We start from the raw sequence: 19,636 nt of genomic DNA, 5'->3' as shown, positions 1-19,636 counted from the left end.
CAGCAAGTTTGAGCCTGTGTGACTAGCTGCAAACAAGACAGTGAGTCGGGAATAACATTTTGCTTTGTCCCCACATGCACTGCCTTAAAAGAGATGTTATACCGCAAAACATGACTATTACATCATTAAATATGATTATTAATAATGTCTGATTATCACGACACAGACAGAACTGCATCGCTAACTCTATGTCCTGCAATGCACGGTAAAAATTTATCTGTAAATAATGCTTTGGCAGAATACACTGAGGGACTGGTCTTTAAATAACGACACAACGGCTGTTAAACCTGTTAAATTCAATACACGGTAAAAAAAACAAAAGAAAGGCTCCTGAACCCCAAATCAGAATAAAATTGTGGCAAACCAACAATGTGTTTTCTTCCTGTGTTTAGTGCTTCTGTTCCAAAAAATAAACACTGAAATCTGTAATTGGGCTTTGTTGTACAATCTTGTTTTGCAAAAAGTCGTTACAAGTAGCGTACTTAAAGGGCTTGTGAAAGTGGTATTTATTACACGTAGTTATAGTTAAAAATTCTATGTTTTTAAACTATATCCAGAATAGTTTGTGGTTTATGGATCCCAAACAGACATGGAAAGAATTTTTAAAAAAAAAAGATGTTTTTTGTTACATGTTGGACAACGCTCGAAACGTTTACTTCCCTCTTGAAAAAGAGTCCATTCCATCATAACCCTTGGCTCACTCCTCTTATTTTAAAAAAAATGATTTCGAACTGTCTAAATGCATTCGCCTCCAGACATAATTATATGCAAATAGTGTTGATTAAGGAACATGACGAAGAGGGGCATGAAAAAAACAAGATTACTTATGATGCTGACATGATAAGGAATTTACGTACACATAGAACTGATCCCTGTCATTGGCACAAATGAACAGATCTAAACAGTTACGAATGTCACCAAATCTGATATAAACGTCACCGTGCCAAGTATTTAAACCAATGTTTACGTCAGCATTTCCGATACTCTTTCGATACAAGCAGTTTGTTCAATTATCTGAAGCAGTTAATCCCCTCTACAGATATAGATTGACCGCATATCTGCCAGACGGGTACTAAACCAGCCCTAGCTAAGTCCTCTGGACGTCATTAGGGAACTTAAAAAAAATTACAGTCTAGCGTAGCAAGTGGACCGGACCAGTTGCTCCCGAAATTGGCTAGGGAATTTGCATATAAACTTTTCCCTTGACTTATATCTACAACTACCTATATCCTTATTGTTCTTACAAAGAAAGAACCGTGCCTAGTCAACGGAAGAAACCTGTTGTTGCACAAGTGCCTGGACATGATCCAGTTTGCATTAATTAGCTTTGACCAATCTCTTAGGTCTTTGCTAAAATCGCTGAGGGTTTTGTTACAAACTGGAGTCTCGGAGATACCAATGACCTTGTTGACCTAGGCTCCATCAGTATGGTAATATAAAAGGTGTATCCACCTCTCATATCTAATGAGATGAGAGGCTTCACAATGTGAGCTACGGTGGCGCTAAAGGACTTCTCCAAAACAGTTGGTCGACTTTGCAATCCTCTTGTGTCCAAATTGTCTGCATGGGAGTCCGTGGGTCTATTGTTCAATGGATTTGTGCCTTCTCCATCAACGCAGTCAGTGTGTATAGTTCAACCATTTTTGTTCGACATATCTTCCCCTAGCCCCAACAGTCCCAAACCTCCGATTTTAATATGATTTTATATACACCATAATAGGGTTAGGGTTATGTGGGCCTAACCTTTGAGCTGATAAGCTTTCAGAAACTGGTGAACGATGCGACTGTTGGCATGCATTCTCTTTATTTTAAATAAATTAATGACCTTACTCTTGTTGAAAACCGCAGGGATTTATCTGAGAGCTTTATACAAGATTACCTAAACATCTAAACAACAATGATTATATGAGACTTAAGCCCTCCTAGTGCCAAACCCTACCAGTGTGCTTCAAAGCAAAATCTGCCCGTCAATACACCGTAATTTAAGAATTAGAACAGAGTGTTTGCCATACGTCCATGTTGCCAAAATTTTTGAACTTTGATTTCAAAATTATCTCAAATGGAATGTCAATATTGAAACTGCTCTAAAAAAAGCAAATCCAAAATGGTTCATGCTGACAGTACTAAGGAAAATAAGTTTATCTTAGATGAACTTATAGCTGCTTATACTGGATATTTTGGGCCACTGTTAGAATACCCTGATGTTGTTTGGTATTCTGGAATCACAGCAAAGCAAATTCGATATCTTGAATCAATCCAAAAAAAGAACATGTAAAATCATGATGGGATAAAATATATATCTTACCATGATGCAGTTGAGGTTACTGAAATTGACGCTCTGGGGAGTAGGTGAAAAACCACTGTAATTTGCAAAAGGTCTTTCCATTAGCATTTGGCTGCTGTCTCTCATCCCTGCTTCGAGAAAAACCCATTTCCCCTTTTTATCAAACCGTATACGGTACCGTATGTCTAGATCAAAGGCGGCTAACTGTGCTGCCCATCGCTGCTCTGTGGCACCTAGTTTTGCAGTCTGCAAATGAGCAACTGGGTTACTGTCTGTCCATACTACAGTGTGTTTGCCCAATAGGTATTCCCTGAATTTCTCAGAGACGGCCCACTTAAGGGCGAGCAGTTCTAACTTAAAACTGGACGAGTCTGAGTAGTTCTTTTCTGCCCCCTCAATCCCCTACTGGCGTATGCAACTGGGTGGAGATTTCCTGATTCATAATATTGGGAAAGGCATGCACCTAGCCCTTGCAAGGAAGCGTCAATTTCCAGAACAAAATCCTTGTCAAACTGTGGGTAGACAAGGACAGGGGCCCCACACAGGGCTTTCTTCAGGGCCTGAAAGGCTGCATCAGCCTCTGAATTCCAGACAAGGGTCCCCTTGTTCCCTACTTCTTCCATTGCGCTACCGCTCATTGCATGGAGAGGTGCAGCAATTTTTGCAAAATTTCTGATGTATCGCCTGTAGGCTGTAGTATGATGCGAGTCCAATAAATGATCTCAACTGCTCGACAGTACTTGGAACTGGCCAATCCCTACCTCGTTCAATTTTCGTTTGGTCCACAGAAATGCCTTTGTCACTTACAATGTGCCCCAGGTGGGACACAGACCTCTGGAAAAATTTGCATTTGGAGCCCTTGAATTTTAATCCATTGTGCTCAAGCCCATCAAACACTTTGTTGTGTTCAGAGAAAGATTCGGAGAAGACGAGCACATCATCCAAATACAAAACTAACTCAGAGGGTTCATATCCCCAAATATGAATTCCATGATCCTCTGGAATGTGCTTTGGCTATTGCAAAGCCCCTACGGGAGTCTCAAGAATTTGTACAATCCCCAAGGCACCCTAAAGGCTGTCCTTGACACAGAATTAGGGTGCATGGCTACTTGGAAGTAGCCATGCGCGAGATCAAGTGATGAGAATAATTTTGCGCCACCCAAGACCTCCAAGGTCTCGTCTATTCGTGGGAGGGGAAAGGCAGTTTGTTCTGTCTTAGAGTTAAGGACCCGATAATCAAAACAAAGACGGAGCTGGCCGTCTTTTTTCCTAACTAACACCACAGGTCTGGAGTAGGAACTTGAAGATTTCCTGATGATCTTACGATCAAGCAGGTCTTGAAGAAGCTTTTTTACTTCAGCCAGCACGATGCGCCGATAAGGTAAGTTCACTGGTCTGCTGTCATTGAGATTTATCTCATGTGGGATCAATTTGGCATATCCCAAGTCATAGGGATCTTTTGAGAAAGCAGCTTCATGTTTCCTAATCAATTCAGCTGCCAAGGGTGCCTCATCAGCCCTTAGGTTCTGCAGACTTATGCCAGGAGGGAGCAAAAACTCTGTCCCATCTGGGAACACAAATAACTCCCTGTGCTGATTACATGTACTATGGGAGCCACCCCCATTACAGTCCTGAACACTAGGACTGGGAACATCAGCCTCAACGCCCGACACTTCAGACATATCAGACACCATATGATGGACTGATACTTCAAGTCCTCCATCACAAGAATCAATTAGCACCTGCTCTGACAGCTGAGCCCTACGAACTGACGCCACCCTGGTAAGAGGTGGGATAGCAATTTCCGCTGGGCCCACATTCTCAATTAGCACTGGTACATGTGGTTCACCCACACCCACATGAACAAGGCCTTCCAAACCCTGGGATGAGTCTACAGTACTGTCCTCATATGCAGTACTTGCATTGCAACCATCATTGACACTGACCTGAGAAAACTGGCATGGATTCACAAGTACAAGGTGGGCGCAGATATCACTAGCTAATGCACCATCGAGAGTACAATTCACTCTTTTTACCGTATTCGGGGCAATACTTTCCATACCCTGAGTCAATACATCACATTCACTTAAAGGAAAATGACAATTATTTCCCTCTGCATTATCAGAAATCTCAAGTGACTTTATCCACTTAAGTGCAAGGTCCCAATTAGGGTCTGCATGGCTTGCTTTTATGCAATGTGGATCATGTGCCGCAAGTTTCAAAACATTACATCCTAAAAGGACTGGACATCTCTCTCTTCGATTCATAGGGTTACAATCTCCTGCACGTGACACAACAAAACTGGCTAAGAGCTTACGACCAAGAATATCCACTTGAGCTTCTAGATAGCCGTCTACAGGTATTTCAAGATTATTTGCACCTACCAATCTGAAAAATCCACCAACCTCATCCACTTTTCCGACATTTTTGGCTCAGTGTTTATTATAAAAGTCCCAGGAAATTAGGGAAGTCTCGGCACCTGTGTCAATGACACATTTCGCAGGGACTCCACTAATAAAAATCTCAGCAGTAGGACTGCGCTCAAAAAGTTTGCGCCTGTCAGATTCAGTAAACACCCTATCAGCCACCACAGGATGGATGATGGGCCCTCCGACATACCGCCCTCTATGACGGAGGTGTCAAGTTTTCCAAAGTGTGCACCTCAGCTACTAGACCCCGAGCACCAGGTTCAGCATCAGCTTTTGTACTGTCACTACCCTTCTTGAGATCATTCTCCCGCTTATAATAACTTTCACTAGTATGTCCTCTTCTCTTACAGTAGCTGCACTGTGTCTGGTTCTTTCTTTTCTAAAAATTGCTTTGAGAAGCACCACTTGCCTTTTGGTTAGCTACGACTTCCGATAACTTCTGAATAAGGGTATTGGTTTCAGTCTGCTGCTATACAATACTGTGGCGGGACAACTGACACCTTTTTGTGGCGGACCAGCAACTGGCCTGATCGGAGATAGAATTGACCTGGCCTAACCCCACAAATATATTTATTTAACCTTACGCAAGAATGAGCGGCTATCCAAACGCAAGGGGGGATATCAGTTAACGAACGGTGGACTATGCCTTAGGGGCTGTTCGTTTGGTGGAAGTTTACCACCGCTCACATATGGACATTTACATGGCAGAAGTAGGGCCTACAGCTACATGATTAAAGGAACAATCAGAAATGGAGACAGCACATACATCAAACACTAGGTTGTAAAATTAGTTCGACCTCACTTTCAAATGCAGATGTTACAATCACTAAAGTGCCAACACTTGCATAAATGACTTGTCCTCGCTAGGCTCCAGGCGTTGGGTGTCTTGTGCTGCTTACAGGCTGGCTCTTCATCCGAGTCCATCTCCGAGTCGCAATCCTGTCTACGACGCCACTTGTGATGGTCGCTACTTGCGTAGCCCCAGGGTTTTGTTGAAGTGTAAACCCCAACAGATGGGAGGTGAATCCCGGTTCGGACCACTTCTAATAGGAGACACAACTCGAACTTGACCAGCAAACAGCAATCCGGTTTATTCACTCATAATTTATAAATAGACACCCTGTATAATAAAATCCAACAGTACAAAATATACTTGGGTTCACACATACGGTTCATGTGTAAAATACATGTACATTGCCTGCGTGCACTTAATGCACGTTGACCTCAATTTCAAACAAACAGAGTCAAGCTTTTGGCAAAAAAAAATCATGCAAAAACAACACTTATAATCACTAAATTACACTTGCCCAGTCCTGGGTAGTTACACTAGCTGGCACTTAACAAGCTGTTCGAAGTCTTTCTGAAGATGCTCTAATTATGCAAGATAGAATGATGGAACGATGGAACCGTTCAGCCAGGCTGTGTGAGATAGCTAATGTGCGCAGGAAAATGCGCTTGACACGTGAAGGCGAAGTGCAGTTCCGACCAAAGGAGCCTCCGTTGCTAGGAAAATTGAGCCCTCTCTTGGTCCCGCTCGGGGTCCATAGCATAAGCATGATTTCATCGTCCCAGTATGGCCTGTTACCGGTGTCTTCTAGTCCCACAAATAGGGCTATAGTGGCTCTCTTTTACAATCTGTCTCTTATCTGTCGCCCCCACAGCCCTACTTCAAGGCATGTCTTAAATGCCTGAAATCCAAACTGCAGGATTGTAACAAACTTTGAATCCGAATATCTTCTGAAAAGAAAATCCTATTCGATATGCGCAGCTGAATACTGTTTCGATTGAGAGTGTACTTTCATCAGAATTTTCAGATAGTGCCTTTTTAACATTTTTTATTTGTAGATCTCAATTACTTCAAGATTGTTTATTCTCTTTTATTTGATTACTTTACTTTATTTTTTTGTAATAATATTTTGTAGAAATGAGAATAAATCAAATAAAATCTCTATAAGGCAAAATGAACTCCAGCAGGTATTCCATTTATTTCATGAAGACGTAATTGGCAAACTGTAAAGTCAACAATTTATTTCAGAATATGACTGGCTTTTAAATTGGGGTACGAAACCAACATACATAAAATAAAAAAAGCACGCATAAAAATGCTTGTACAAATCATTGAAACCTTCGTTTATTCTTTATTGAACCCTAAATCAACAACAAAAATTGTTTTGATACCGCACCAGTACAGCAGAGCAAACAGTGCAAACATTTATGCAAACAAGCCGAAGATGGCGCTATGCACAAGTAGTGCCCTCCTTAAGATATTGCTCCCGTTTTTGACCGGTGAATTTTCCGGTTTAAATTTTTAACCTAGTTTTCTGTATTTGGAGATGATGTTCAAACATGTTTGATATAGTTTTAGGAATTTGGACCCTTCATTGTCCGATATCTACTGATGTCTGGGTCAAATATGGTTTTAAACCACAGTGTAATGTGCACGTTACGAACCGTAGTTCTACGTGCTTCCTTTTCTGTCCACCTTAAATGGTTGCCTCTATGGTCGAGTTCGGGCAGCCTGCTCTTGACACGGGTTTCTTGTTCTCGCGCTCGAACGGTGGGGACACGACTCAGGGACACTGTTCTCGGAACAGCTAGGATCACACACCACCTCCTCGTCAGGGTTTTACAAGAACACACGGAAAAAATCGTGAGATTTTAATTTTAAACAGCTGCAAACATGTCAAACTAAAGTACAATGTAGAGTGTTGGCTTACAAAGCCAGAGACAAATAGGAAATTTTGAAAAAGTATCATTAATTATTCTTCATAACACAGAAATGAATGTTCTGTTTAATTAAAGACGAAAAAATTCAGCCCAGTTCTCCAAACAAGAACTCTTGAATAACGTAATGACGGGATGCCGCCATGTTGCATGTCACTAACTACCCGCCAGCGATAATCTGTTGTACCCTCCAAGCGTTCGAGCGGCTGAACCATGAATAACAAATCGAGCGGTTCGTGAACATACGAGAACAAGCGAACTCAGCCTTGGAGGTGCAGCTCTCGAATTTTCTTGTTTTATTATTGTGACGTCTCGTCCCTCCTGCGGCGGCAGTCTGAATGAGGGCGCCCTCGTCCGTCGGACGGCACCATAGGCATAAACTTACGGAGTGGTACAGTTTAGACGTAGACACTAAAAATAATACATTTTAAATTACAATGTAAATTTCCCATTTTAATACATTTTTAATCGAATTTAGATGCACAGATATACAACGGTTTTTACGCAACTGCTACACAAATACAATGCAATATATATAAAATAAATACAATATTGGCATTTTGTTGAACCAGTAACAGGCTTTATGAAGTCTAAGGGGATGACGCATCTGCTGCACCTTGCAGGCAGCAATGCCGGAAATTAATATTTTACAGTCTATTGAAGCCGCTTCGGTCTCATTGTTGCAGTTACAAAGGCAGGATACATAGGCATTTACTCATTCTTCGATTTGAGAACTCGGCATCTTGAAATTACTTTGCGGGCCAGGCGGGTAATTTCTAAAACAAGTCCAGAGAACTAGTCATGGAATTAGAAACTTGTTGCAGTTTTCCTATCGATTTCACAAATAGATCTTTGGGATTTGAGCAGTTAAGTTCTTTTTAAAATGTTTAATGACATTAAATCCCAAAACAGTCCAACCTTATCACCTGTGCGGTGCTATCCGTAGTTCTTTACACAGAATGTAAAAAAGAAAATCTGAAACTTAACATTTCTGTTTAGGGTTACTCGTGAACTTTGAAATCGACAAGCATGTATGAAGACTCAGTCCAGATCCGATACAGATACTAGATGCAGTGATGAAGTTAAGCCCTTGGGCCCATTCCAATTTACCCCCAACTACTGCATACCTCGGGCACTATCCTTAACTGAATGATTGCAACGATTGCTTGAAGTTTACAGCGCTCTGGTTCACAAAGTGTTTGACATTGTCTGAAAGTTGAAATTTTTTTTTGGGGGGGACCACAAAAATAGAGTGTCATTTTATATATTTGGGGGTGGGGGTCCGTCAGTCAGTCACACACACATTTGTTTCCTCCCGTGGCAGAAATAATAATAATAAGACAAGTCTAAAAGACATGTATATGTCAGAAGAGGTGGCAACACCTGAGAAGCAAAGCTTGTGTTAGGCATGCCCTTACATGCCCTTACAAAACATACATACATATTACTATAAGAAACAACAAATAATTGTAGCTCTAAGCAATTATAGAGTAATTATTGAAGACGGACTATGAAAAAGTTAAGTTAATTTCCACGGCTACGAATATGATCAGAAGTAGTCATTGTGACAATGATATTGTAACATTGTGACAATGGGGTGGGGGTCACAAATTGCGTACAAGTTCGAATTCAGCGTCATATTTTTTGTTAAGTTTATTTTTCGTTGTTCCTTTTTTGTCAGGATCGCAAAGTAAGCAGGTAAGGGTTGATTATAGACCAGAATTAAAAACCACTGAATTAAAAAGGAAACGCCCTAAAGTGGCGTGCCGCCATCGGCCCTCGTAGTCTCATTGATACGGCAAGTGGGCTGTGGAAATAGCGTCTTAACGGCACCAGCACGGCGCATATGCATAGCCTACGTACATGTACGTGTACATTGTACATAGTACATGTACTGTGCATGTACATGACCCACGAAGGCGGGTGTGTAGTACTGAACAGAGTCAAATAAACTGGGCCAGCTGTAAACGAGCGCGTGCCCGACCGATCCTTAATGCTTTGTAGCTTTTAGTATGACAAGAGGCATTTGTCACACGGGAAAATGAAGTGGGCATTCAAGGAAGAACACACGCTTGGTGAGTCGCTTTTAAAACCTTTTCGACGTTTGCAATGCATTGCGGGTTTGGATGACATACATGTACATGCAATGCATTTTATGCACAACCCTATGGGAGAGGTATACCTGCCAAACGTTAATCTGCTTCCATTTTATTTCATACTCCAATTCAAGCCACCCCCTTCTGACAAAGTGTTGCATTATTGATTTGGGACGAAGAAATTCACAAACTTCGAAGTTTAACGCTCGGCAGAGAAGGAAAATTCTGAGAATTCCTTCCAACAACACCACTTTTTGTCACTGACTGCTTTTACTAATTCGTGAATATCAATGTTCTAGTATTGCCCAATCAAAATCCTGATTTGCAGCTCATTCATCCCGCCTTGACCAGTCATGTTCATTTTCAGCCTGTAGAGTGACTGGTGCCCTTAAAAATGGCAATTAAGGGTGATTTGTTCTTACAAATATTTGAAAACGTATTTGAAAATGTTTCTTGTATAATCTGATAATACGCATGCATCTGTGAGTTGATGAGCAGATACATAAAAAATATTTAGTTAGCAAACTGTAACTTAATTTTTGACTGATTCACTTCCCCTATAGGGTTGTGCATGAAATGCATTGCTTGTCATCCACACCCATAATGCATTGCGAACGTCAAAAAGGTTCATTGACCGGTCCAGCGACTCGTTACTCAGTCACAGGACTGCTGGCTGTGAAGCAGAGAGTTTTTCAGAGGTTTCTGCCACATGTAGTCTGATATCGTGCCACAGAAACATTTTCCATTTTGTGCCGCCAACAAAAGGAGACGCCCAGTCATACAGTATCTTGCCAGTAATGTCCCTTTGTGCTGCCAAACACAGGTGCCCGTTTCTGCTCTGTTTTGCAAAGAAAGTAGTTTTGCCACTTCCACAAAAAGCACCCTCTGAATAGCCAGTCGCGTTTCCGACACACACAGACTGACAGACGGCATGTGCGTTGTAGCATGCCGTCTGGGTTTTGGTTTTCAAGATATTTATTGATATTTTTAAGCCTGACATAAGGCCCAATGTCACTCCTTCTAATGTTATGGATTATGTTCATTTGAATGCTTTGCTTGCTCAAATGTCGCCCAGACGAATTACAAAGTTTTACACGTATTTGCATTGAAGTTCTCCGTTTTGCACTGCTATACAGTGCTATATTATCTTTGTTAGTAACCCGATGTATAAGTTTAAGGTCTTACATACAGGGAGGGACGGGTGTGTCCCCCCATTTTGAATATTAAAATGTAAACATCTCACGTTCACTGCTATGAACAGTAAATTTGCTTTACTGCAGGTATCCATGAAAAAATATAATTCCTTTCCAAGAGATACTTGCCTTATTCTATCCGGTGCGATATAAAGAATTTCAGCCTTTACATTATGGCAAGCAAACTACACAAACAAAGGCTATTTATAAATCTCAGCAGGGTCAAATTGAATACATAAACACACCAGTCACTACTAAAATCCTGCTTAAATGTAATCTTTATAAGGGTGAAAACTGAAATTTATGCATGATTAGTAACAAAATCTTCATGGAAAAACTTACAACTGACCCCAGGCCAAATTATACTTTTACCACTTAATACTGCTGGAAAACCTGGAAATTACAAATTTACATAATAGAGATCACCGTTGTAGCTGAGTTTTTCACAATTCAGCCTTGCGAGGCTGATCACGGGTCACTCTCAAATAACAGTGTCTCACATCAGAATCCTAGACAACACATTAGCTTTTTTAGTGTTCCTGAATACGTTTATCATTTATTTTTGAAACAGGGTTACAGTATTTTTTTGTTTGGAAAAAAAAAATATAATGACTGTAGAATTTCTTCTACCCAGAATCCAGAATAGCCGAATCCACGGAAGTGAGGCAGAAGTTCAAAGATCGCATTCCTGTGGTTGTCGAGAAAGCTCCCAGATCAGACATTCGTAATATTGACAAGAGCAAGTTCTCTGTGCCATCAGATCTGACGGTGGCCCAATTTATGTACATCATACGCAAGCGTATAGAGCTTCCACCCGAGCAACCAATGTTCTTGTTCGTCTCAAAGGTCTTACCGACCACAAGGTACATGTAAGATGGGATTTGACATGTCTAAAGAATTGTTGACTGCCGTAATTTGTGGCAAATAAGAGGGGGCCATGGTGCCCTTCAGCCTTGAATGGTGAAGAGCCTATATCCCACATGAAGATGATCCTGAAGATACATGTTCCTTACGTGTAGAAGTAAACTATTGCATTGGCTCATTGTTAGCTAGCCCAGGTGCATTTATGTCCCAAACGGAATCCAACAGTTAAGAAAGAGGGCGCTCTTTGTGCTTATGCATTATTCATAACTCTGTCTTAGTCCAGAAATGAGGGTGTTCAAATCACTAATGCTTGGCGCCGTTTGGGGAAAAAACTTTATGCTTGGCTCACTTTTTGTACTTTCCCAAAATTTCCGTCGTGATGTAAGCGTGGCATAATTCTCAGCTTAATAAAACCAAACTACTCTGCACCTGATCAGGGCCCGGTTTATGAAAATAAGTCATTAAGTCAGTGCTTTTTCTGTTGGCAGTGCAACGATGGGAGCCATCTATGAAGAGCACAAAGACGAGGATGGATTCCTTTATATTGCATACAGTGGCCAAAACACTTTTGGCTGAGAGGAAACAAGAAAACAATACCCCAACAAAACAAAATGAAAATAGTCATTTTATTCAATAGCTCATGTGTTTTATTTACCCCAGAACAATTCTGGATCATTTCAATGAAATTTGTGTTGGAGGGGTGGTACTAGTCCCAACCTTTGTCGTCCAGTTTTTCCCCAACAAAGTTGACAAAATATTTGCAGAAGACAGGCACTATCAAGACATTCCTTATTCTGCGATTCTAAAACCTCTTTCACTTCCTAAAGATAGGAAGTCCAGCAAGATATGGGATGGAGGGGTACCCCCCTACATGTCCAATCCCTGTACACGCCCTAGAGTACTGTTACCTAACACATCCCCTAGGTGTCTGTAAAGAATTCCGGAGATTCCGATCAAAAGGATGACCAACGCAAAGATGGGGAGGGGTGCTCTCCATCCCATATCTTGCTTCATACCTGTATGTCAGGAAGTGGCACAGAATGTCACCCCCTCCCCGTCCTACATGTCCAATAAACCTGGATCGATCCACACCTGTAAAACAGTTTTTTTACACTGTAACAATACACATGTACATGTACACGTGTACAATACACATGTACATGTATATTGTATGCTAGCTGTATATGGAACATACATGTTGCTTGCAGAAGTGTGGATGTAACATTAATAGGGATCATTCCTATTTGGATGCCATGTTTTACTTAGATATGTGAATTCAGGTTATTTACTGAGGAATAAAGCAACACATTCACCCAAATAACCTGGATTGTTCTTCTAATTGTTTTGCGCTGTACACTTAAATCCAGGGTGCTGATGACTATACAAGCACACACACATAAGACTTAAAGCTTTCAAGACAGGGCTTGCGGTAACACCGTGTGGATAGATCTCTTTTGGAAGAGGTACGATTCTGATAACCATTGAGTGTAAGTGTGAAATTGACGTTTCGACCAGGGGCCAATTTCATCAAGCTACTTAAGCACAATGTACTGTCCTCCTTAAGATGTTTCTAATCTCAATTTGGCAGCCAGCCAAACTCCTATAACTGACGAAATGGGAGTCAGGAAATAGCTCCACATGTAGCTCTGGTGTTTTAATATTTGGTCACACTGGACGATGATGTCATTGACACGGAGTAACACTGTGTAGTAAACAAGAAAACACAAGCTATGAATATGTGCGCTACAGTATTACTATACAAACATTACACATGTACGAGTCTCTAGTCTAAAATACACTGAGATTCATGCTAATAACTAGTCGAACGAGTACATGTGCATGTAAATACTGAGCTCACAGAGCCCTAAATATGTCTATTTAACAGGCCTTTAAGTGCAGAAAATAGCCACACACATCCCCATGAACACGTGGATCGCTTGGAGTGTTACATAATACATGTTTGTTGCATCCTTATTTAACATGTCAACATGTGGGTATATAGATGTGTAAACAAGGTAAACTTGACATGAAAACCGAATGTTATAAAGGCCTCTAAACTACTTGAAATACCTCTTTATAAAGAATAAAACTGGAATCAACTTACAGGCAATGCTTCACTAGGCGCTATATACAGTTAGCAAGGAGCGACAAGGAAAATTTGTGCCTTGAAAATGTGGGAAAACGATGCACAAATTCACTGTGAGAAATCCACTGTCTATGGATGAGTGTAAAGCATGGTTCTCAGATTACCGGTCAAAGGAGGGCGCTATTAAGAAATACAGTGGACGCAATGTAAACACAACACACAAAATTTTCCTAAGCGGGAAAAAACTTTGCTTGGTAAACAAAGGTTACCAGCTAAAACTGTATCTGTTTGTCATGCTAACCAAAAAACAGCTAAATACAATCCCAAAACAATACACATCTCATGGAGTTTGGGCTGGTTACCTGATTTATCAAGCAAGGTTTTCTCACGCCTAAGCAAATTTTGTGCTTAAGCACCATCTTTAGTCATTATGCATACTTGTTTCATGTAAGTAGTGCGGGCATTCGTTAATTCTCCTGTCGTTAAGGAAATTCGATGGAAATGTTCCTTTTTCTCCCACTAAGATAACGCTTTCCAGGTGGATTTGTGATTTTTTCCCTGAACTTTTCCTCTTCATTTTGTCAACAATAACCTTAACAGCCCATTCAGTTTGAAAGACGTAAAAACATCAGACGAGAGAAAGTATTCAAGTACTTCACCTTTGTGTAAAACAGAAAGCAAGAGGAAGGCAAATCCCATGGAACTTAAAATGTCATGCAGTATTTAGTAGAATATCGATATAGAATATCATTTTATTTAAAAGGAATGACTACCTCATTTACAGTTGTAAGCGTTAAAATGAACTATATCTGTATTTCAGGGAAAAATATGTTAAATGTTTTGGGCAGAAGGTTATATAGCTCTATGGGTAAGTGGAAAGATTATATTTTTCATCTGTACTCTCCACAAACTGGTACATTTTCTCGTATGTTTCATAAGAGCATTTACGTGTAAATAAATCAACTTTTTTCGAGTTCTGACTGATGCTTATCTTTTGCCTTGGGTTGCATTATGTGGTTTTTGTGACTGTTTTTGTTTTGAGGGAGGTGAGATTGTTTTCTCCCAAGTCTGGATTTCGCACTTTGTTGCCACTTTTATGATGAGCACAGAATTCGAGCATTATCCGCCTCGAGCATAAGTACCCCCTCATCAGTTGAAAAGAGCCATGTTGGTTGGGAGTGTTCATTTTGTTGTTAGAGATGCGACCATTTCCTTGTTCGTGAACCAGCGCAGTTCAGGTCCGACCAAAGGATGCTCTCTTGCTGAGAAAATAGCGTCCTCTCTTGGTCCAGCTCGTGACCCTAGGGCCAAGTGTGGAAATTGATCCAGAGTGAGGTTGGAATGCATTTCATATGCACACATGTCAAATAAATTCATAATTGGGCACGCAGGCGCACAAATGGCCTTAGCGGCAAGGGCCATTGAAAATGTACAGGGGTGCGACTTTGATCATTTTCTCAGGATTTCTGGCTATGTTCAGTTTATTTTCTTCAGAAAACATCATTAAAATCGTTTTGCTACTAGTTTGTAATATAAGCGGGACTTTTAGTGCTCTGTAAAAAGACTTTTCCTCCTGTGCGCACAAGACTTAAGCGGGAAATATGCCCGCTTAGTTTAGATGCTAATAGCAAAAACGATATAATGGGGTTTTCTGAAGAGAAAAACGAACAAAGCCAGAAAACCTTTTCTATGAAACAAAGCCAGAAAGCCTTTTTTATGTCCAAAAATCTGGATTATGGACAGACATAAGAACGAGACCAATCATCGGGTTTTTTTTTTTTGGTCTGTTAACTGGTGGTGCGAGTAGAGGACTGTTTTTCAAGGCCATTTGTGTGCATGCGTGCATAATTATGATCTTATAAGTGAAAAGGTCTATTCGGCCGCAGCTATAAATATTTAGTGTCAACAATCGAGACTGAGGTAGTTTATAACCACAATTCATCCTCAGCATAGTATTGTTTTGTACGTTTGAATTATTTTGGGATGCCTCGTAATGATGGCGATTACTTTGGCGTGCATACGTCTTGCTGTGACTTTGGTGTCAAAGAAACGCCTTCATGAAAGATGAATTTGATGATATCCACCTGAAATCACGCTCTCCAAACACTGCATATTCATTAATTGTCAGCTGCCTCCATTTTGATTGTTCCCTTCTGAACAAACTGGATGTATGAAAGCAATCCCCATTAAATAACGCAACGAACCACGATAGTTCATTTTGCATTAATGATAACAATACTTTTGGTTTTGATAAGGCAGCTGTAGGTCTTATGCCACCAACTCAAAGGGTTTTCAAGTGCCGAGTCAGGCAATCATGCGGCAGGGACGTACGGCATTAACGAATTGGACCGGGTTTTATTGTGGTAAAAAAAAAATCTTGAAAAAACACCCAGATACATTATCATGATTGAAAAAAAAATGAACTCATTGACATGTCTCTTGATTACACGAGGCACTTCGGTATATTATCAGGCAATATGCAACTCTCGTAAAAAGTTGGGGTCACGCTTTGTTAAGTTCCACTAAAATGGGGCTCCCGCGCTTACTACGAAAATGCAAGTACGTGTGTTATTGTTCTCTTTGTTTACACAGTGTCGCAAAGACTTCAAAATCCCAAAGTCGGTGTTAAAGGGAGGGTAGATGTTAAAAAGACACTCGGCTTCCAGTTATCCGACCTCTAAATCATTAAAACAGAGGAGAGCGTCTTGTTAGGCGCTACATGTCCAATGCAAAGCAGACAGTATCGGACAGTTTTAGGCTTGGCATATGCCGTGCGGTTGGATGACTGAATAAATTAATGAGCATTACTTTTTTTATTACAGAGTTTGTAACGTCCATAAAACTTCCTTCACAAAATTTTGAGAAATGGATTGCTAATACCAGCGCCTTGTATAAAAGTTGCCAACGGGTATACACGTATACGAACGAAATCATGCAAGTTCGCCCAGCGCGAACATGTCGGCAAAGGCGGTTGTAGAGGTCAACAAATCATGCCAACTACCAACTAACACGCACGGCTCGGTCATAAAAGCCACGTCTACCATGGCAACGATTAATGTTATGCCGGCTTTGACAAGAGTCAGTTCAGGGAACTGCAAGCGGGACAAATACAGGGTTTCCCCATGATGTACGTGTACTATGATGCCTCCCACGTATTCCTGTTGGAAAGCATCAACAGATTAACAAGCTCACGCGTGATTCAGACATCAATCGACAACCCTCTGCCTTCAGAGTTTCAACGAAGCCTCGGCTATTTAAAATAAACTTTCCTCATCCTTGAAATAATAATGAGATTGATTGATTAATTAACACAATAAATATATTACGAACTGCGTTCTTGTAACGCGGGCTTCCACTATTTATTATTCAGCACCGAAAAACTCAACAGGGCGCACTTTTTGTCACATTTAGTTGCCATAAATGCGGGAAAAGTTTAAATAAAAACTTACGATATTTATCTGCAACTTTACAAAAACTACTTTGTGTATATTACTTATGAAGATAAGTATTTACAAAGGACACTAGTATTGGGAAGCTTATTTCTTGCGATAAAAGCAGTCAGTGGATTAACCGAATAAGAGACAATGTGGATCACCAAGACTTTCATCGCACAAGAGAATGGAACAGTGGAATACCGGGCCACAATCCGAAAAAGTCGAAAATACATTGCATGGCCGTATAGTTGTCAATGGTGAATGTGAGAATTAATTTAATACTGAGTGTCATATGAACATAATAATCGCAAATACATTCGTACCAATACTACGGGGAAAAAAGATCCAACGTTACTTGAAGATGTTGCCCAATTGCCACTGAATTTTGGTTCACACTACACTTTAATTAAAAACAGTGTTTGTAGGATATGTATTCCCACCTGTGTGATCAATATGACGGTTTCCAAACTCCTGTGATTACAAACTTATATAATAATTTCGGATATAAACATAAGTTATATTTATAACTCAATTAGGGGTTAAGGGTTCCTTAATAGAGGCATAATGCAGGGGGCTGAAGATTTAAAAAGCAAACTTGGGAAAAAGAAATGGATTACAAACGGGAAAACCGGGAACTGGGAAAACACAGCGAAAGCGTTGAATAAGGTGCGCAAAGGTATTAATCTGCTACCCTGCTGCTTCTTCACACTACACAACATAGCATTTGAATCCAAATGAGACAACATTCTATTTTGCAACGGGCAAACGTAAACAAAGCCTTGGTTATACTCCCCTCTAACGTGATACATGGAAAATGTGTAACGACCAATAAACGTTTTTATACACGATTGTAAATCTTTATGGTCGAGTTCGGGCGGCCTGTTCCTGACACGGGTTTCTTGTTCTCGCGCTCGAACGGCGGGAACACGACTCAAGAACACTGTTCTTGGAACAGGATCACACACCACCTCCTCGTCAGGGCTTTACAGGAACACACGGAAAAACTCGTGAGATTTTGATTTTTGAACAGCTGCAAACTCTCGAATAACGTAGCCTACATGGACACCGCCATGTTGCATGTTGCTTGTCACTAACTACCAGCGATAACCAGTTGTTCGTTCCCGGCGTTCGAGCTCCCGACCCACGGATAACAAATCGAGCTGTTCGTGAACATACGAGAACAAGCCGACCGAACTCAGCCTATGCGAAAAACAAACCGCCGGTGGCCTATCCCCAGAGTTGTTTCAGCAGTGAATGGTGGAGGTTTACAGTTACCCTTTTCAAACGTTATTTAGTGGTATTTCATGGAAGGCGCCGTTAACGGTACCATTTATCGCAGCCTTTTGTTTTTCATGTTGATTCCTGCTCATCAACGCGTCCGTTCTTACGGTCCAGTTGAATCCCCTCATGTGCCTTATCTTCAAGCACAGCATGACAATGGCGACCAGGGAAAGGATGAGGAGGAAAGTGACCACGGCAAAAGCGACCAGCCAGGGGAGCGATGACTCCGCGTTCACCCCCAGTGGTTCGGTAGATGTCAGCTCGTGGGGTTCGTCAGACATGCCACTAAGCGAGGAGGGGGAAAGAAGGGTCGCAGGCCTCCGTGGGAAGGAAGACTCGGTCGGTACTGTCTTATCCCTCTCCTTGGTAGCAGATTGACGTGTGCTAGAGCTGCCGGCTGTGGTTGTGAGGTGCCTCGGTGAAGTGGTCGCTGGACCAGACGTTGGCGGGGTAGCGCTACTAGTTTGCATTACTGTCTCTTGGACTGTGTTAGTCATGTCAGTGGGACCGGGTTGCGGTGTGGTCGGGTTGGGGCTCTGCTCAACGCGGATGGGACCCATTGTGCAATTCCGTCGTTCATCTGGATAGCGGGAGCTGGTGATTTCGCAGATGAAAACCAATTCATCTTGGGATACGTTGGCGGTCCAGTTAGCACTCTGTGAGATTCGGTCTCCATTTCCATTTCTGGACCAAACCAAAGATGAGGGTGCAGAGCCCATAGAAGAGATTGTTAGGTTTACTGTCGGCTGTCCTCTGATCGTTGAGCAAGTCAGCGTTGTCTTTTCACCGATGGACACGGTCAGGGGCCCGTTGGGCGCGCACGCTGGATTCTTGTCATCCGGAAAGGAATACACTTTCAATGTTACTTGATCTGCGTCTATTACAGGGTTCTCAAAGCTGGGTCGCCGGACTAGGCACACGTACGTTCCGTCGTCTCTGACACTGACGTGGGAAATAGTCAAGACGAGAGCATCGTCTAAGGAATGGTCTACTCTACTCGGTAGTGCCTGCGGTGTAACCTCAATTCGACCGTTCGTTGTTAAATCTTGTAAGTCATACTGCCAGACGATTGAGTCTCCTTGCGCCAAACCTCGGACCTCACATCTCAGCGTGATGTTATCCCCCTTCTCGGCCTCAAGGTTACCGGTTCCTGCTACGGTGCCATTCACCACAACTATCTCTGTTTCAACTCCACGAGCACCGCACAGGCCGAGAGCGAAAACACAGAAGGCAAGTCCAAATGAT

The 19,636-nt window shown here is 41.5% G+C and overlaps 1 protein-coding gene across 1 annotated transcript; it reads left to right on the top strand.

Annotated features, from left to right (window-relative positions):
- Positions 1–9,297: 9,297 nt before the first annotated feature.
- Positions 9,298–14,666, top strand: LOC110975351 (uncharacterized). The gene is made up of 3 exons (XM_022227786.2): positions 9,298–9,512; positions 11,361–11,589; positions 12,079–14,666. Exons 1-3 carry the CDS (start codon positions 9,479–9,481, stop codon positions 12,164–12,166), a joined length of 351 nt encoding a protein of 116 aa, XP_022083478.1. The 5' UTR covers positions 9,298–9,478; the 3' UTR covers positions 12,167–14,666.
- The last annotated feature ends 4,970 nt before the right edge of the window (positions 14,667–19,636 follow it).

The sequence above is a fragment of the Acanthaster planci genome, linkage group LG02 (assembly GCF_054643075.1).
Source record: "Acanthaster planci isolate LZ-2023a linkage group LG02, COTS_SCS, whole genome shotgun sequence".
Classification (NCBI taxonomy): domain Eukaryota; kingdom Metazoa; phylum Echinodermata; class Asteroidea; order Valvatida; family Acanthasteridae; genus Acanthaster; species Acanthaster planci.
Note: the sequence above shows the minus strand (reverse complement) of the source record. Positions and strands in the feature narration are given on the sequence as shown.

Excerpts from the sequence above, each read along its gene's own strand:
- LOC110975351 (XM_022227786.2), top strand. The coding sequence starts at position 9,479 with ATGAAGTGGGCATTCAAGGAAGAACACACGCTTG. Across the intron at positions 9,513-11,360 it reads CAAGGAAGAACACACGCTTG|AATCCAGAATAGCCGAATCC; the intron begins GTGAGTCGCTTT and ends TCTTCTACCCAG. Across the intron at positions 11,590-12,078 it reads AAGGTCTTACCGACCACAAG|TGCAACGATGGGAGCCATCT; the intron begins GTACATGTAAGA and ends TTCTGTTGGCAG.